This window comes from Cricetulus griseus, chromosome 2 (genome assembly GCF_003668045.3).
Source record: "Cricetulus griseus strain 17A/GY chromosome 2, alternate assembly CriGri-PICRH-1.0, whole genome shotgun sequence".
NCBI classification, from domain to species: domain Eukaryota; kingdom Metazoa; phylum Chordata; class Mammalia; order Rodentia; family Cricetidae; genus Cricetulus; species Cricetulus griseus.
Window position 1 is genome coordinate 132,815,772 of NC_048595.1, and position 14,686 is coordinate 132,830,457.

The window sequence follows — 14,686 nt, forward strand, 5'->3', positions numbered from 1 at the left end:
ACCACAGCTGGGGTCTGAGTTGATGTCTCTTGCCTGAGGGGCCAGGGAGAGGCTTCGTGGATGCCCAGGGTCTGGGCCAAAACCTGTGACCATGTTGGTGTCTGAGGGCTATGTCACTGCCAGGGCCAAGGCAATTAGAGTCATCTTGGTCTTTATCTAGGTCCATGACCCTGGCTTAGCTGAGGTCTGTGTTGATGTCCATGGCTCCTGAGACAATTGAAGGCCATGCTGATGCCAGCAATCTGAGCCACCACCTACGGCCATGCTAGTGTTCAAGGGCCACACCACCATGGGGGCCATGCTGATCAAGTGGTCTGGGCTGCTGCCTACGACTATGTCAGGGTCCCTGTCCAATAACAAACAGGGCCTGTGGCCCATGTTGCCACCAAAGACCATACAGATGCCCAGGGTCTGGGCTACAACCTGTGGCCATGAGGGTGTCTGAAGGCCATGGTGTCATCCAGGTCAGGGTTGTCGATGAGCACCATGTCTGGATCTGAGTTGTCTGTGGCTCCTGTTACCACCAAGGGCCATGTGGATGACCAGGGTCTGGTCAGCCACCTGAGAACATGGAAACATCCAGGCCCAGGCCACTGCCTATGGCCATATCTGGGTCTGTGTCCTTGCAGCAGCTGGGATCTGGGGTGATGTCTATGGTTTCTGTTACCACTGAAGGCTCTGAAGATACCCAGGGTCTAGTCAGCTATCTAAGACCATGATGATGCTTGACTGCCATGCAGCCACTGGGACCATATCAATCCCCATGGCCTATGCTGCCAACTAGGATGATAGTGACTTATGGGTCTGAGCTGCTGCCATGGGTCATGTCTGAGTCTATGGTCCTACAGCAGCTGGGATGTCAGTGATATTCTTGGCCTGTGTTAGCACAGGGCAGGTAGGGGGTGATCATTCTGTGCTGAGTCAGCCCTATCCCTTGCTGGATACCAGCAGGAGAGCTGGCCCCACCCCTCAGGAGAGAGCTGCCCTCTCCACCATCATTCTCCCACCCCAACCCCCCGCCATGGCCCCATCCCTCACCATAGGCATGCACCTCACCTGGGCAATGCACTAGTGTTGACCCTTTTGTCAGGGACACAGGTGAGGCAGCTTTGAGGGCAGACTCTGCCCCAACTTGTCTGCCACAAAGTGGCATAGGTGAAGGAAAGATGCCCTAGGGTCACTAGAGTGAGAGAAGTAGCCTTGCCCCTTACCAGCTGGAATACACACGAGTACACTAGAGCTGACCCTGTTGTCAATGCACAGGGGAGCCAGCCCTCAAGACATGAGAGTAGGAGAGCTGACACCCACCCCCCATGCCACCACCTACAGCAATCAGGAAACAGGGGCCTGCACCTTGCCTGGGCAAAACAGTAGAGCTAGCCCTGGTGGTGTAAGTGTGGGTTATCTAGACCCAGATCTGAGAACCTAAGAGCAGGAGAATTGGCCCCATTCCTTGCGGTAGGCTGCACAGGGTTGTTTATTTTTGTTTGGTTTTGGTTTTTTAAGTTTAGTTTTGTTGCAAGGGCAGATTCGAGCGAACAGGAGATAAGTGGGATTGGAATGCAAGATATGAAATACACAAAAGAATCAATAAAAGAAAAAAAATTACCTGCCACTGAGGAGGCACCTGAGCTCCAAAGCCAAAAGCTGGAAACATCTTGTCACTAAAAAAGAAAACAAATCAAACAATATTTGCTAAAAAAGGTATTTATTAATACTAAAAGTAGCATGAGCTTTTATATTTTAAAAAATTCAAAGCCATAAAAAATTATAAAATAAAAATTACCTAGCAGTCTCTATACTAATGCCAATGCTAACTTTGGAAAACACTCGTTTTAAATGTTAAAAGAAGAATATCTCTACAGTGGTGTGTGTGGTGTGCATGTCTGATTTACATTTATGTGTGTACCTGTGTATAGCCCCATGGAAGCCAGAGGAGGATTACAGTATGTTCATCTATCAATCTCCATCTTAATACCTGGAGAGAAGCATAAATTAAAATTTATGGGCAAGAGATGGCTCAGTGGTTAAAAGCACTTCTTGCTGAAGGCCTGGGTTTATTTCCCAGCAGCTACTTGCTGGACAGCAACCATCTGTGAGTACATTTCAGGGGATCCAATACCTCTTCTGACATCCACAGGCTCCTGAACACATGTGGTGCACATATAAAAACACACACACACACACACACACACACACACACACACACACACACACATACATGTTAAATAAATAAAATATGTCTCAAAACCTACTAGTTTCCATTTAAACCTTGTGCACTATTTCCCAGAACGAATATAACCCAAAAACAAAACAAACATTAACAACCCCACATCTTTTAAGCAAGGCTTTGGCAGGAAAACTGAGCTTCAATTAATAAGATTTATAGCATTTACTTATGTCAGTTGAAGTATTCATACATTTGGCCACAAAAACACTGTGCAAAATGTCATCTATTATAAAACTCAAATTTCTGCAAGAAAACATGCCCATTTGGAGCCTGTGGTTTATGGACACAAGAGTGTGGACCTGAATATATAATATGAGAGTTGGTACTGACTTGTCCAGGATGCGGGAATACTCCCAGCGTCATACTGATGAACGGCCAACGTATCTTACCCTAAAACACCACCTAACACACTGTTTTCTAGTGTAATAGTCTGTGTGCTCACTTGTATTTACTACATTTATTTACTTATTTGTTTATTCATTTATTTACTTGTTTATTTATGTGTGTAGAGGGATGTGCTTGCTACAGCATGTATGTGGAGAACAGTAAACAACTCAGGTTGTCAGGGGCACCTTCACCTTCACAATAACCTCACTCATCCTGAATTACTAGTTCTTAACATCTGGGGCTTATTTACAATTAAAGATAGAACCCATTTCATGTCAAAAATATTTTTACTAGTCTGTAGCCTGTCTAATGTTTAGAAACTTTCATAGACATTCTTTTAAAATTCTTTTATTAATGAGTCTATGAACGTCCAAAGGGACACCAGTTTCCCCTTTACCATTTCCATCTCCCAACACTGACTGCAAGCACACATGGCCATGTTAAGCTTTCATATGGGTGTTGGGGATCAAACTCAGCTTCTCCTGCTTGCACAGGAAGCATTCTAACACTCTGAGCCATCTTCCTACCCCCTTTTCATGCGTTTTAGTACTTAGGAATGTGAACACATAAATTATTCCAAGATTTCTGCCTCTGCAAATTATTCCAGCCATGCACACTGCAAATTATGAGCCAATCATATATTCTTTTCTTCTAAATTTTTCACGTTTACTTTTGGTATTAAACTTCTCATTCCTCTGAAAAGTGCTTTGAAGTAGGATATGAAGCAGAAACAGCAGCTTCCCACCAAGAGCACTCCCCCTTTAATAAAAGACACTTGAGGCAGTGACTACTCTTATTCTAGGAGCCAACTGAGATCAGGTGGCTAGGTTTTAGCCCAGGGAGATATGAATAGAAGGATTTTTTTCAGGCGCATCAAATCATGGCCCTAAGAGGGAATACATATGCACTCCTGTATCACTTTTTCCTCTTCCTACTGTCTAAAGAAGAGCAGAGATCTCGTCACTATGAATAGAAGCTATAAATTGAGGATGGTAAAAATGTCCAACAGTTCTGAACTTACTGCTGTTTTGTTAGGTTGCTTTGTTGAGGAGTATCTACTTCAGGGTTACTATATATGTGGGTTATCATACTTTGCAGGTATGAACTGTGGATTCAAATTCACTATGTAGCTGTCTGGCTGTCTTGCAACTTACTATGAAGACCAGGCTGGAGTCAAACTATGCCTCCTTTTAAAAGTTTAAAACAAAAACCAAGCAAAGAAAACCGCTAAAGGAAATTCCTCTTGCCTTTCTCCTTCCCCCACCTTTGTTCCTTTAGAAAAGTGTCTGATCGAGGGGCGTTGGTGGCTCACGCCTTTAATCCCAGCTTTTGGGAGGCAGAGGCAGGCGGATATCTGTGAGTTTGAGGCCAGCCTGGTCTACAGAGAGTTCCAGGACAACCACCAAAGCAATACAGAGAAACCCTGTCTTGAAAAACAACAACAACAAAAAAAACAAAAAAAGTGTCTGATGATTCTGGCTCCTTCTATCTAGAGAATTTTAAGACTCATTTTGGCAGGATTCTACTGAAATTCTGATTTAAACTGATTAATTGTTAAAGACATTTCATTTCACATCGCTATTCCTTCATAGTTCTTCAGTACAATTTTGTAGTTTACATTACTAAAAATCCGAGCTATTTTACAAAAATTCTATTCATTTCTATGACTTTTACTCTGATCTTTATTCACTGCAATTGTTAGTGAACAAAATTTACCTTATTAGCTTAATTTGACAATACAATTTTGTTGTTGTGGCTAGTAAGAAATCGATTTTTTTTTTCTTATTCTGTATTTGCCCCTTTTTTGAACTCTGAATACTTTCTAATTTTTAGAAATTTACTTATTTAAGTTTGAATTTATTAATTACACATTTTTAAGAATTCATGTGTGAAACTACCCTGGCCTGGTACCCTTTTCGGGAGTGGTTCTTTGATGACCTGTTAATTGCCATCAATGGCTCATCATCTATTCAGACTAATAAAATGGTCTCTGGCACATGTTAGCTGTTATAAGAAATCTAGTAGTAGTAGTAGTAGTCGTCGTCGTCGTCATCATCACACAGTTTTATGACTGAGAATTGAACCCAGGATTTTGCATAGACTAGGTAATATTTCTACAACTCAAAAATGCACCCAGGTCCCCAAATCAACTCAAAGCCTAACTACTGAAAATTCATTCAGAATACTTTGTAGCAATTAGGCAGAGATGCTCTTTAGTCTTATCAAAAGCTCCAATTAAAATATACTTTCAGAAGAGTGTGGTGATGGACTTCTTTATTTCCAGTACTTTCAAGGCAGAAGTAGACAGACCTCTGATTTCAAAGTCAGGCTAGTCTACATACTGAGTTCCCAGCCAGGAAGAGATATAGTGAGACTCTTTCTCAGAATTAACAAACAAATATAATTTCATTACTGAGAGGAACATGTATATATGTTAAGAAACAATTTTATTACTATTTATAAGATTATATCATCTAGGTTTTAATCACATATACAACTGATACCTGATTAAAACTCCAAGGAAATTAGATCAAAGAAATGAGTCTTGCTGATTTCTGCCAACTATTAAATGTGGAAGCTATATACAACACATTATAACTAGTCACAGCAAGAGTGAAGTTCAAAGGGAAATAAAAAGATGAGACATTTGAGAAAGAATGTTGTTCTATTATCCACATTGTCCCACCTCTATTAGAACATTAGCTGATGAAACAGAAAGTGCCCTTTCTAAGGAATTATCAACTGTGTACTTGAGTATCTCCAAAGTTATACTCACGCATCATAATCTTGAATTACCAATCCCACAGACCAGATGGCAGTCAGGTACTCATTAACACCATTAGGGCTGATATAATGCAGGGAATCTGAAGAACTGGGGTCACCATTGGAGCCGGTGAAGTCCACTCCCACCTGCCAAGACAGCAGTTCTTACCAAAGTAAAGTCAGGGCTACCTGAACTCGAGGTCCAAGAGAACGTCAGACAAGAGCCCAAAGCATTCCAGAGCCTCTATTGCCATCTCCTAACAAATGCCCACAGCATTTCCACAAACAACTCAACAGGTCTCAGCATGATTCTTTTTCTAGATTGAAGAATCATGAACCACTGCATGTAATGACCCATATTTAGGGGCTGTTTTCCCAAGTTTGTTTTCTATTCCTTAAATTTTACTTCTGGATACACGTATCTGCTTTCTCTAAAGAGGGAGAGATTATTCATCAACTCATCAACTAAGGCAAAATTTCCATTATGAACTTAGATGGTCTATGAGGAAATCATGTTAAACATATCATATAAATTTCATAACAAAGGAAGCTTGGCAGTAAAAGAATGCTGTAAAATGGAGGCGGGGAGGCAATATCTAACAGCCTATACTAGAAAACCCAGTATTACTTACAGTAAAATTCAGCTGGCACCCTCCCATGATGTAGTCAAGAAATGTGCATTCTACAGTAATCTAAAAACAAAAACACATGTATGTTAAATCTAAACTCCGCCAGTGGTGGGACACACCTTTAATCCCAGCATTTGGGAGGCAAAAGCAGACAGGTCTCTGATTTTGAGGTCAGTCTGGTCTACAGAGCAAGTTCTAGGACAGCCAGGGCTACACTGAGAATTGTGTCTTGAAAACCAAAGGGGGAAAAATAACTGGAACTCTCCATCTACACAAGAGAAACAAAGGGCTATGCGGTGATATATTGTTTATGATCTAATAAAGCCTGCCAGAAGATCAGAATGCAAAGCTAGCCACAGCCATAGAGGCCAGCCAGTGGTGGTACACACCTTTAATCCCTGCAGTCACACTAGTTAGCCATTGAGATTGGGCAGTGGTAGTGTGTGCCTTTATTCCCAGCAATAGAGAGTTATATATGAGACAGTAGCTCAGAGTCTCATGGGGCATTCACTCTCAGGGAGTCTGAGGAGCAGCTCAGTGGAGATGCAATCTGAGACCAGAATTGCCCTTTCAGTCTAAGACAGAGCTAAGTGGCTGGCTGCTTTGCTTTCTCTGATCTTCAGCTTGAACCCCGGCACCTGTCTCTGGGTTTTTATTATTCACGTTACGAGGCTCCTTGGTATAGGTTTATCAGAGCTTGTAAGCTGAATATGATGTGACATAAATATGTGGAATCAACCTCACATTTGAGCATATAGAACTCCTCCCCAAAATGTCAGGACTTATAAAGACTTTACTACAATGTAAGCAGGTTAAAATATCAGAAGGGCTCATAAAGTCTGGCCCCTCCAGAGAATTCACAGGCTGTTAAGTGACTGAAGGAGTGATAGACACTTTCTTCAGGAGTCACCACTGGTATGCTGCTCATGCTCCTGAAAATAACCCTAAGGAAACTCATTGAGTTACACACACAGTAGGGGGGCCTGAAAGTAAAAGGAGACTACTTGGGAAGAGAAAGGATGCAAGGACAAGAGAGGCTAATGGGGGAAGGTAAATATGAGCGAAATTCATTATATACATGCATGAGAATGTCATAACAAAACCCAACATGGTTAACCAATACATGCAAATAAAAAAAATAAAAAAAATTCAGTGTGACTAAAAACAAAAAGATTATAATATCAATGTTAAAAGAGGAAATGTAGTCACTGTAAGTTTTATGCAATAGGTCTAATATACTGACAGTTTTAAAAAGCATTTAGTAATAAAACTTTAAAAGAATTAAAAACAAAAACAAAATATGCTCCGAGGGGAAAACTTGGCTTTTCTCCACCATTTATAACAGCTCATGAAAAAAATTATACCCTAGATAGATATACTGGGTCAGGCCATCTCCAATCTCACTCTTCCTAAGACAGTAAAAAACATTATCATTATTAATCCGCTGCTAAAATGTTGCCAATGGGCTCAGTGCGGAAGAGCACCTGCTGTTCTTGCAGAAGACACAGGTTGGTTCCTAGCACAACTAGGCTCGCAACTATCTGTAATTCCAGATCCAGGACACCTCATTCCCTCTTCTGGCCTCCACAGATGACTGTACACATGTACATACACCTCACACATAGTATACATCCCTACGTGCAGGAAAAGCTGTCAAACCTTGGAAGCAGAGTTACTTAAAAGATTTATTATTTCAAATCCTGTTTTTCCCCCAAGATGATCACATGCTCATGGGATTCCAGCAGCTTAAAGTACTTGTTTGATGTAAAACCACACTGATACAAGAACTCAGAAAGTGAACTCAGTACAAGTGGCCAATGACAACTGACCTCACAGTGCTTTACACTGATAACACCTGAATTCTTGTAGCTTTTTTTCTTTTGTCTCTTTTTTTCATTTATGCATTCATATTCAACCTGTGGGAGGAGAAAAATGAAATGGTAATTTTTTTCACTAGCAATAACCAAATTATTAAAATGAATTTCAGTGAACCTTTTCCCTTAAAATCAAATCTTAAAAGAAAAAGAAAAAAAACTAAATGTTAATCTTGTGAGCAAAACAAAAGCATGCTAAGGGGAAAAAAATAAACAGAATAAAACAGAAATACATGAAGCCCGATCCTGTGGCTACAAGAAATTAAACTTCAAATATAAATAGAAACTTGGTAAGAATGGCAGTCTCAGGTACATGAATCTTGAGCCTAAGGTATTTCCTTACCAAAAGATACACTCCTTACAGCCTGGGCTGGGCTTTTGTTCTCTGTGGAAGTGTAACAGGCCCTCAGACCTTAGCACAACTGACTCCACGATGGAAGTACCGTTCAGTCCATAAAACTTAGCAAGTAGACAGCACCACCAGCCAAAATGAAAACAAAGATGTAATTTATCAAAGTTCATAGTTCTGGGAAAGTCTCTAAATGCACTAACCTTGCTTTTTGGCTTCTGCAGTTCTGCTGCTGGTTATCCACTCTGAGTGAAGTATGTCAACCCTGAACATGGTTTTTGTGCTTAAAAGCACCCTGAGAAAGGCTCAGTGCCATAATGGGATTACGAATGCCCTGTGTAGTCAGCAGTTCACTAACAAAGGATTTCTATGGGTTTAAATCCATGTCTGAGCAGTTTTCTCTGATAGATATCCCACAACAAAAACCTTTCCAGGTTTCAGAATCAATGACTACGCCATGGTTTACTTCAACTTGTCCATCAATGACTCTTGGGCTTACCCCTAATTTTCAGTATTTTAGACACTGCAGGGAAAGCTGAAGTCCTTCCTCGAAGGAACAGGAAGGGTACACATGTAGGTCACAGGACATCTGTCCTGCTTAGTCCACCATAGGAGACTCACAGCTACCACTAAAGCTGATGGTGCTCTGTCTTCCCTATACGGGCAGAGCATTGCTTCATCCAGTACTGGAATATTACATTTTCCCTTCCAAGACACAAGAGGAAAGGCTTCTTCCACTCCTAGACATGATACTGTAATGATCTTTGCTTTCTTCCCTGTAGTTTGGAGCCCTCACATACAGTAAGACATATATCTCATGTATGAATTTTGGATGACTATTACATAAAAGTTAAAGATTTTAGGACTTAATACAATATAGCACAAAACCATGATAAACTAATTGCCAAGCCAAAGAAAAGCATAAAATAATAAACAGGTAAACTATAGTGCTTATATAACTACAAAGGTATAACTTACAGGTGAGTTTCTGGAGGCTTCTTTGAGTTTTGTCATGGTGGTTTGAAATGTTCCAATAAGATCATGAGATCCATCATTGTCATAATCATAACACTCTACCTGGATTTAAGTATAATAAAAGTATACAAAAATCAGTATAACTTTATTAAAAAGTATTGACCATAATAAATGTGCTGTTTTAATTAAAATAAGGGAAAAACCCTTAATTTCAGTGTCTAATTGGAGGAACAGGAATTATCTAGAGAAGCAATGCTGGAGTATATTCAAACCACAGCTATCCAAAGAACAGGACCTAGACCATGAAAGATGAGAACCACAAATATGGACACCATTTCACACAGGAAGCAGTTCCCAGTTACTCTACTGTGCTCTTCATAGACGTTGATAGAAGGCTAAATGCAATTATGTCTAGTCTTTCATTTGCTTTACTTAATTATCACTGTATAAGACCTAGAAGCCAGAATCCTAACAGCTAAAAACGACACAACTAAGTCCTAGATAATTTAGAGTTACAGGAAACATGTCTGATCAGCTACAACCCAAGGAGGCTGGGCTTGCAATTATAAGTTAGACATGATAGTCAGAGTTGGTCTGAAGATTGGAAAGCTTACAACACAAAGGAAAACTCTAGGGTAAGAACAGTCAGCTCACTGAAGTATCCATGCTAGGTCACACTTACTCTGATCCCAAGTAAGAAGGAATTCTAGTCTTAGATCTGAATCTTATTAAATGTGCAATATTTCTTCCCCGTCTCTCCTTCCTTGCCTGTCTCAGAAAAAAAGAAAAAATTGTTTGCTCTTAGTAGGGTTTTTGCTTATTTGGTTGCTTGGTGTGTGTGTGTGTGTGTGTGTGTGTGTGTGTGTGTGTGTGTGTGTGTGTGTGTGTGTGTGTGTGTGTGTGTGTGTGTGTGTGTGTGTGTGTAACTGGCAGATGGAAGAAAAAGTAAATATTCACCAGAATGCTAGAACTTTCCAATGGGAAAATAAGGTACTGTGTTCAAGGCAAGCTGAAAAATTGATGACAGGGATGTGAACTTCTAACAGAATTTCAACACATCAATTCATTTACATGGATATTTAATGCATACACAGTGCATTTTCTCTAGATAGACCCAAGAGTTACAGAGAATGGAGATGCTGTTACTATTAGTCCCATTTTTCAGAAATGGAACTTGAAGGAATTAAGTGCAAAAAGCCATCAGATGCATCTTGTGTGGTGAGTGACAGGGACAAAGTAAAACCTCACACCAAAGACACTTCTGGAGATTGTGCTTCAAAGCAGAAGCTTCTAACAAGAAGAGTCTGCATCTGCCTTGGTGAGAGCTCCACCAGGCTTCCAGCCCCCATGAGGCTGCAGTGACCCACCAAAGTATGATACTTAGGATCTTACATGCTCATCTGGCAGAATGACAGTTTCTTTTCAGTTCTACACACTGACTGCTTTTCATAAACTGGATGTCTTAGTTAGCGTTTCTATTGCTGTGATTCAACACCAGGACCAAAATCAATGTGGGGAGGGAAGAGTTTATGCCACTTCCACATCACTGTTCATTATTAAAAGAAGGAGGCAGGATAGGAACCTGGAGGCAGGAGCTGATGCAGAAGCCATGGAGTAGTACTTTCCTACTGGCTTGCTCCTCATAGCTTACCCAGTCTATTTTCTCCAGAACCCAAGACTATCTGCTTAGGGGTGGCACCATCCACAGTGAGCTGAGCCCTACCACAGCATTCATCAATCAAGAAAATGCACCACAGCCTTGCCCACAGGTCAATCAGGTGGGGGCATTTTCTCAAATGAGATTTCCTCTTTCAAAATGACTCCAGTTGGTGTCAAGTTGACATAAAATAAGCCTGTGCACTGAAGTCTTTCATTCGTTACTTGTATTTTCATTATACTTCAGAAACACTTAAAATCAATCAATCGATCGATCGATCAATCAAAACCGGACATTCTAGAATTGCAAAGTGCCTTGTTTAAGGAAATGCCTTATAGATATTTTTTGGCCACGACCAAGTCTGACAGTTTGACTCCTGCCCTACATATTAATACCCAATTTTAAACCAACTGCCTTGAGTAACGTCAAGGGAAAAAAATAATTGATTTTTTTTTCTTAAAGGAAGCAAAATTTCAAGACAGAAAACAAACCATCTTAATGCTTGAATGAGATCACTTTTAGCAGACATTCTTAAACTATGGCAAAACGAAATTTTACATTTTAGATTCCATGGAAAGAACTAAGATTTAGTTAGTTAAGCCTTAGTAAGGACTAAAATGTTTTAAAAGAAAAGGTTTAAAACTTAAATAGAAAATACATCTTTAGCCTCCAAGTTCTGATTATTCACTACAGGAAATAAATGGAAAAGCTCCCTCTTGTCCTTCCGACGGTGACCTAACATCTTCAATACCTGAGTATGTACAGACCAAGGCTGAGGTAGGATGAGTCATACCATTTTTCTTTCTTTTCAAGAATTTAAACACCAGTACTATTCACTATTTAAGCAACAGTATGTGAAAACTTGCGAAATTTAAATGTATGCATATATACACAAGAACATATGTATATTTATGTAAAAAACTGCATACACCACACAATGAATTCTCACTTTAGGCAAGGTGGAAGCATGCACAATTATTTCTCTTACTTTCTTCATGTTTTAAAAATAATACATGCTAGAGTGACAACACAGTGATGGAACCACAGAAAATTCTGACTTTATTCTCTGCTCTGTAATTCTTTACCATACTTTTAAGTAATTTCCAAATAGTACGTACATTGCAGATGTGTGACTATCTGATATTGCAAAGAAATACAGAACTAGAGAACTAAAGTGAGTGATGATGTAGCAAACCAAGTATGTATCACTAAAAGCAAACTAAGAGCTTAAGAATGGAAGACATTTATTAGACAAAGTTCAAAAAATCAGTTTACTTACTATAACAAATTGGCCCTGCAAGCATGCCACTGTGAGTAAAAAATGTTTTAAAAACATGGTTTTGTTGTTAATTTGCCAGAAACAATCAAATAGTCAAGGCATAGACTTCTGCCCTCTCTAGATTTGTCTTTAAATTAGAATTTGTAGCTACTTCGATAACATATAATTCACAGTATATTTACATAGTTATACCATACCTATATTTTCACTGCTCTTTGACACATCATACAACTCAAACTTAACAATAACTTTTTAAATTCTCTATAAACTAGGGACAATTCCTTCTGAAACTCAGAAATTTTAGTGGCTTTTAATAATAGCAACATCTCTGCTGCTGTTTTATCCGTTACAATGTTTTCACTTTTAATACTCTGTCTTTATCCTTGTGTACAATAGAAATTACTATCTACTTTATCAGTAAGGAGGTTACATAACCTACTCAACATCCTTTACCTGGTTAAAGAGCTAAATTGAAATGTAAGCTATGGTCTGACCCCAAACCATGCTGTTATGTTATGCTGTTTCCTATCGTCTTTCCTGTTTTTACTGTATTAATTACAATAAGAAACACCAACAAGACCTTCATCTGTTGAGGTGTAAAGGTAGGAAGTTTTCTAGAAAGATTTGTGTTAGCTTAGTCAGGAGGACCTGAGTTTGATCCTCAGACAGAACTCACCTGCAGAAAGGAGAGCATGTTGATGTTATACACACACACACACACACACACACACACACACACACACACACACACACACAGAGTGCTTTAAGTCTGTATGTGTTCACTGGCTGATTGGTTGGGATTTTGTTTTGTTTGGTAAATACCTACCAATAAAAACATTTAAAGTAGTTGTAGAGACATGATCTGCCTTTCCTTGTTCCTACAATGCCTCCATTATTTTTTCTGCATAATGAAAGGAAGGCTCTGAGATCTCAGAATAACTAGCATCTGCTTTAATTTTCAAAGGATACACTATAGGCAAAAAATGTAGTCAGTGCTTAATATTTGCTGAGCAAAAGAATTTCATAAAAAAGAAGCCATATTTAAATTGGATGTTTTCTTTTTTTAATCAGGTTAAAATGAAAATTATGCTGCACCCTTAAACATTAAGTCAACATATTAGACAACAATAACATAGTCAAATACTTAAGCCTATAATGTCATTTATTTCAAAAAATGCTAACTTATATATTAGTTTTAGATGGTAGGTAAAAATTTATTCATCTATAGGAGTTATATACAGTGTCTGAATTGTTACAGTGTGTCTTGAGTTTTTGACTTTACAAGTCAAAGGTGACACCATTCAGTAGACACTGCATTGGTGCTGAATTTTAATCTTTCCCTGCACTAGCAACATGTGATGATTCTCTTGTAATGCTGGACAGTGGCAGCAAGCCACACCTGTAGTCAGTCTGCCACAGAATCACCATAGTAAATAAATACCAACATTTAATAGTATACTGGGCTGCTGTAATTTGGTAAGTTAGGTATGTTAAATGGATTTTAAATATAATTTCTTCCTTGCCGTACATTCCCCTTTCCTTCCCCTTTCCTTTCTCCCCCATCTCTCCCCTCAAACAAACACAGGGCCTCAAGATCACTAAGCAATCACTAACCAAGCTACAACTTTAGCCTAACATAGAAGGATTTCTATTTATGACATGTTTAACAGGACCCAATAACATAGTAAACTACATAGTACCTGAGTAATAATTTCTAATTACCTTAATGGTTTTGTCCATATCTCCATAGCACAGAGAGTTAAGAGAGATTTTAAAAGGCTTCCACACAGGATTCAGGTTGTTTTTGATAACCTGCAAAGAATAAAGGTTTTATTAGAACATGCAGTTCCTCAGTATCTTTCTCTGGGTTCTTACTACATTCTTATACTCATTCATCATCCTATCACTCAAACATTTCCAAGAAAAATTAGTAGGATAATACTTAATAATCTAATCATTATATCATAAGTTATATAAAGTGTCCAATTGTAGTACATTCTGAGTAAACAAGAAAGGTGTTTGGGAAATATATGTACTTAATAACAATGTATATTTAGAAATGGTAGCATGTGGATTTTTTGAAACCAGGCATTTCACCATAGTCCCAGAGGATTAAAAAATAGAGCAGGATAAGAATGAACCTTGTGGGTCTTGGGGAAATAGCTCAGCAATTGAGAGCACTGGTTGCTCTTCCAGAGGACCCAAGTTTGATTCCCAGCACCCACATGGTGGCTCAGAACCATCTGTAACTCCTGTTCCAAGGCATCCAATGACCCCTTCTGGCCTCTATGGGCATTGTATGCACGTGGTACAGAGATACATGCAAATAAAACACCCACATTCAATTTTAAAATATTAAAAAGATAAACCTTGCTGTGCTGAACATGAATTGGAAAATTAAATCTAAACATTACATAGACATACAAAAATGACATCCTAGTATAGATTAACACAGCTAGCATTCAGATCTTGATGTCTACTTTGTATGGTAAGAACTGGTCCCTTTTAACTCTGCAACAAAAGAAAATATAAACATATTCTAT

At 39.1% G+C, this 14,686-nt stretch overlaps 1 protein-coding gene across 1 annotated transcript in view; it reads right to left on the minus strand.

Moving 5' to 3' along the window:
• Window positions 1–14,686, minus strand: part of Cpne3 (copine 3) — a 49,983-nt gene that overhangs the window by 10,562 nt on the left and 24,735 nt on the right. The window contains exons 7-12 of the mRNA XM_027403570.2: window positions 13,866–13,955; window positions 9,211–9,309; window positions 7,839–7,925; window positions 6,013–6,072; window positions 5,394–5,527; window positions 1,610–1,664 (exon numbers count right to left, since the gene is read on the minus strand). Coding sequence (XP_027259371.1) covers window positions 1,610–1,664; window positions 5,394–5,527; window positions 6,013–6,072; window positions 7,839–7,925; window positions 9,211–9,309; window positions 13,866–13,955 — 525 coding nt within the window. The remainder of the gene's footprint in view (window positions 1–1,609; window positions 1,665–5,393; window positions 5,528–6,012; window positions 6,073–7,838; window positions 7,926–9,210; window positions 9,310–13,865; window positions 13,956–14,686) is intronic.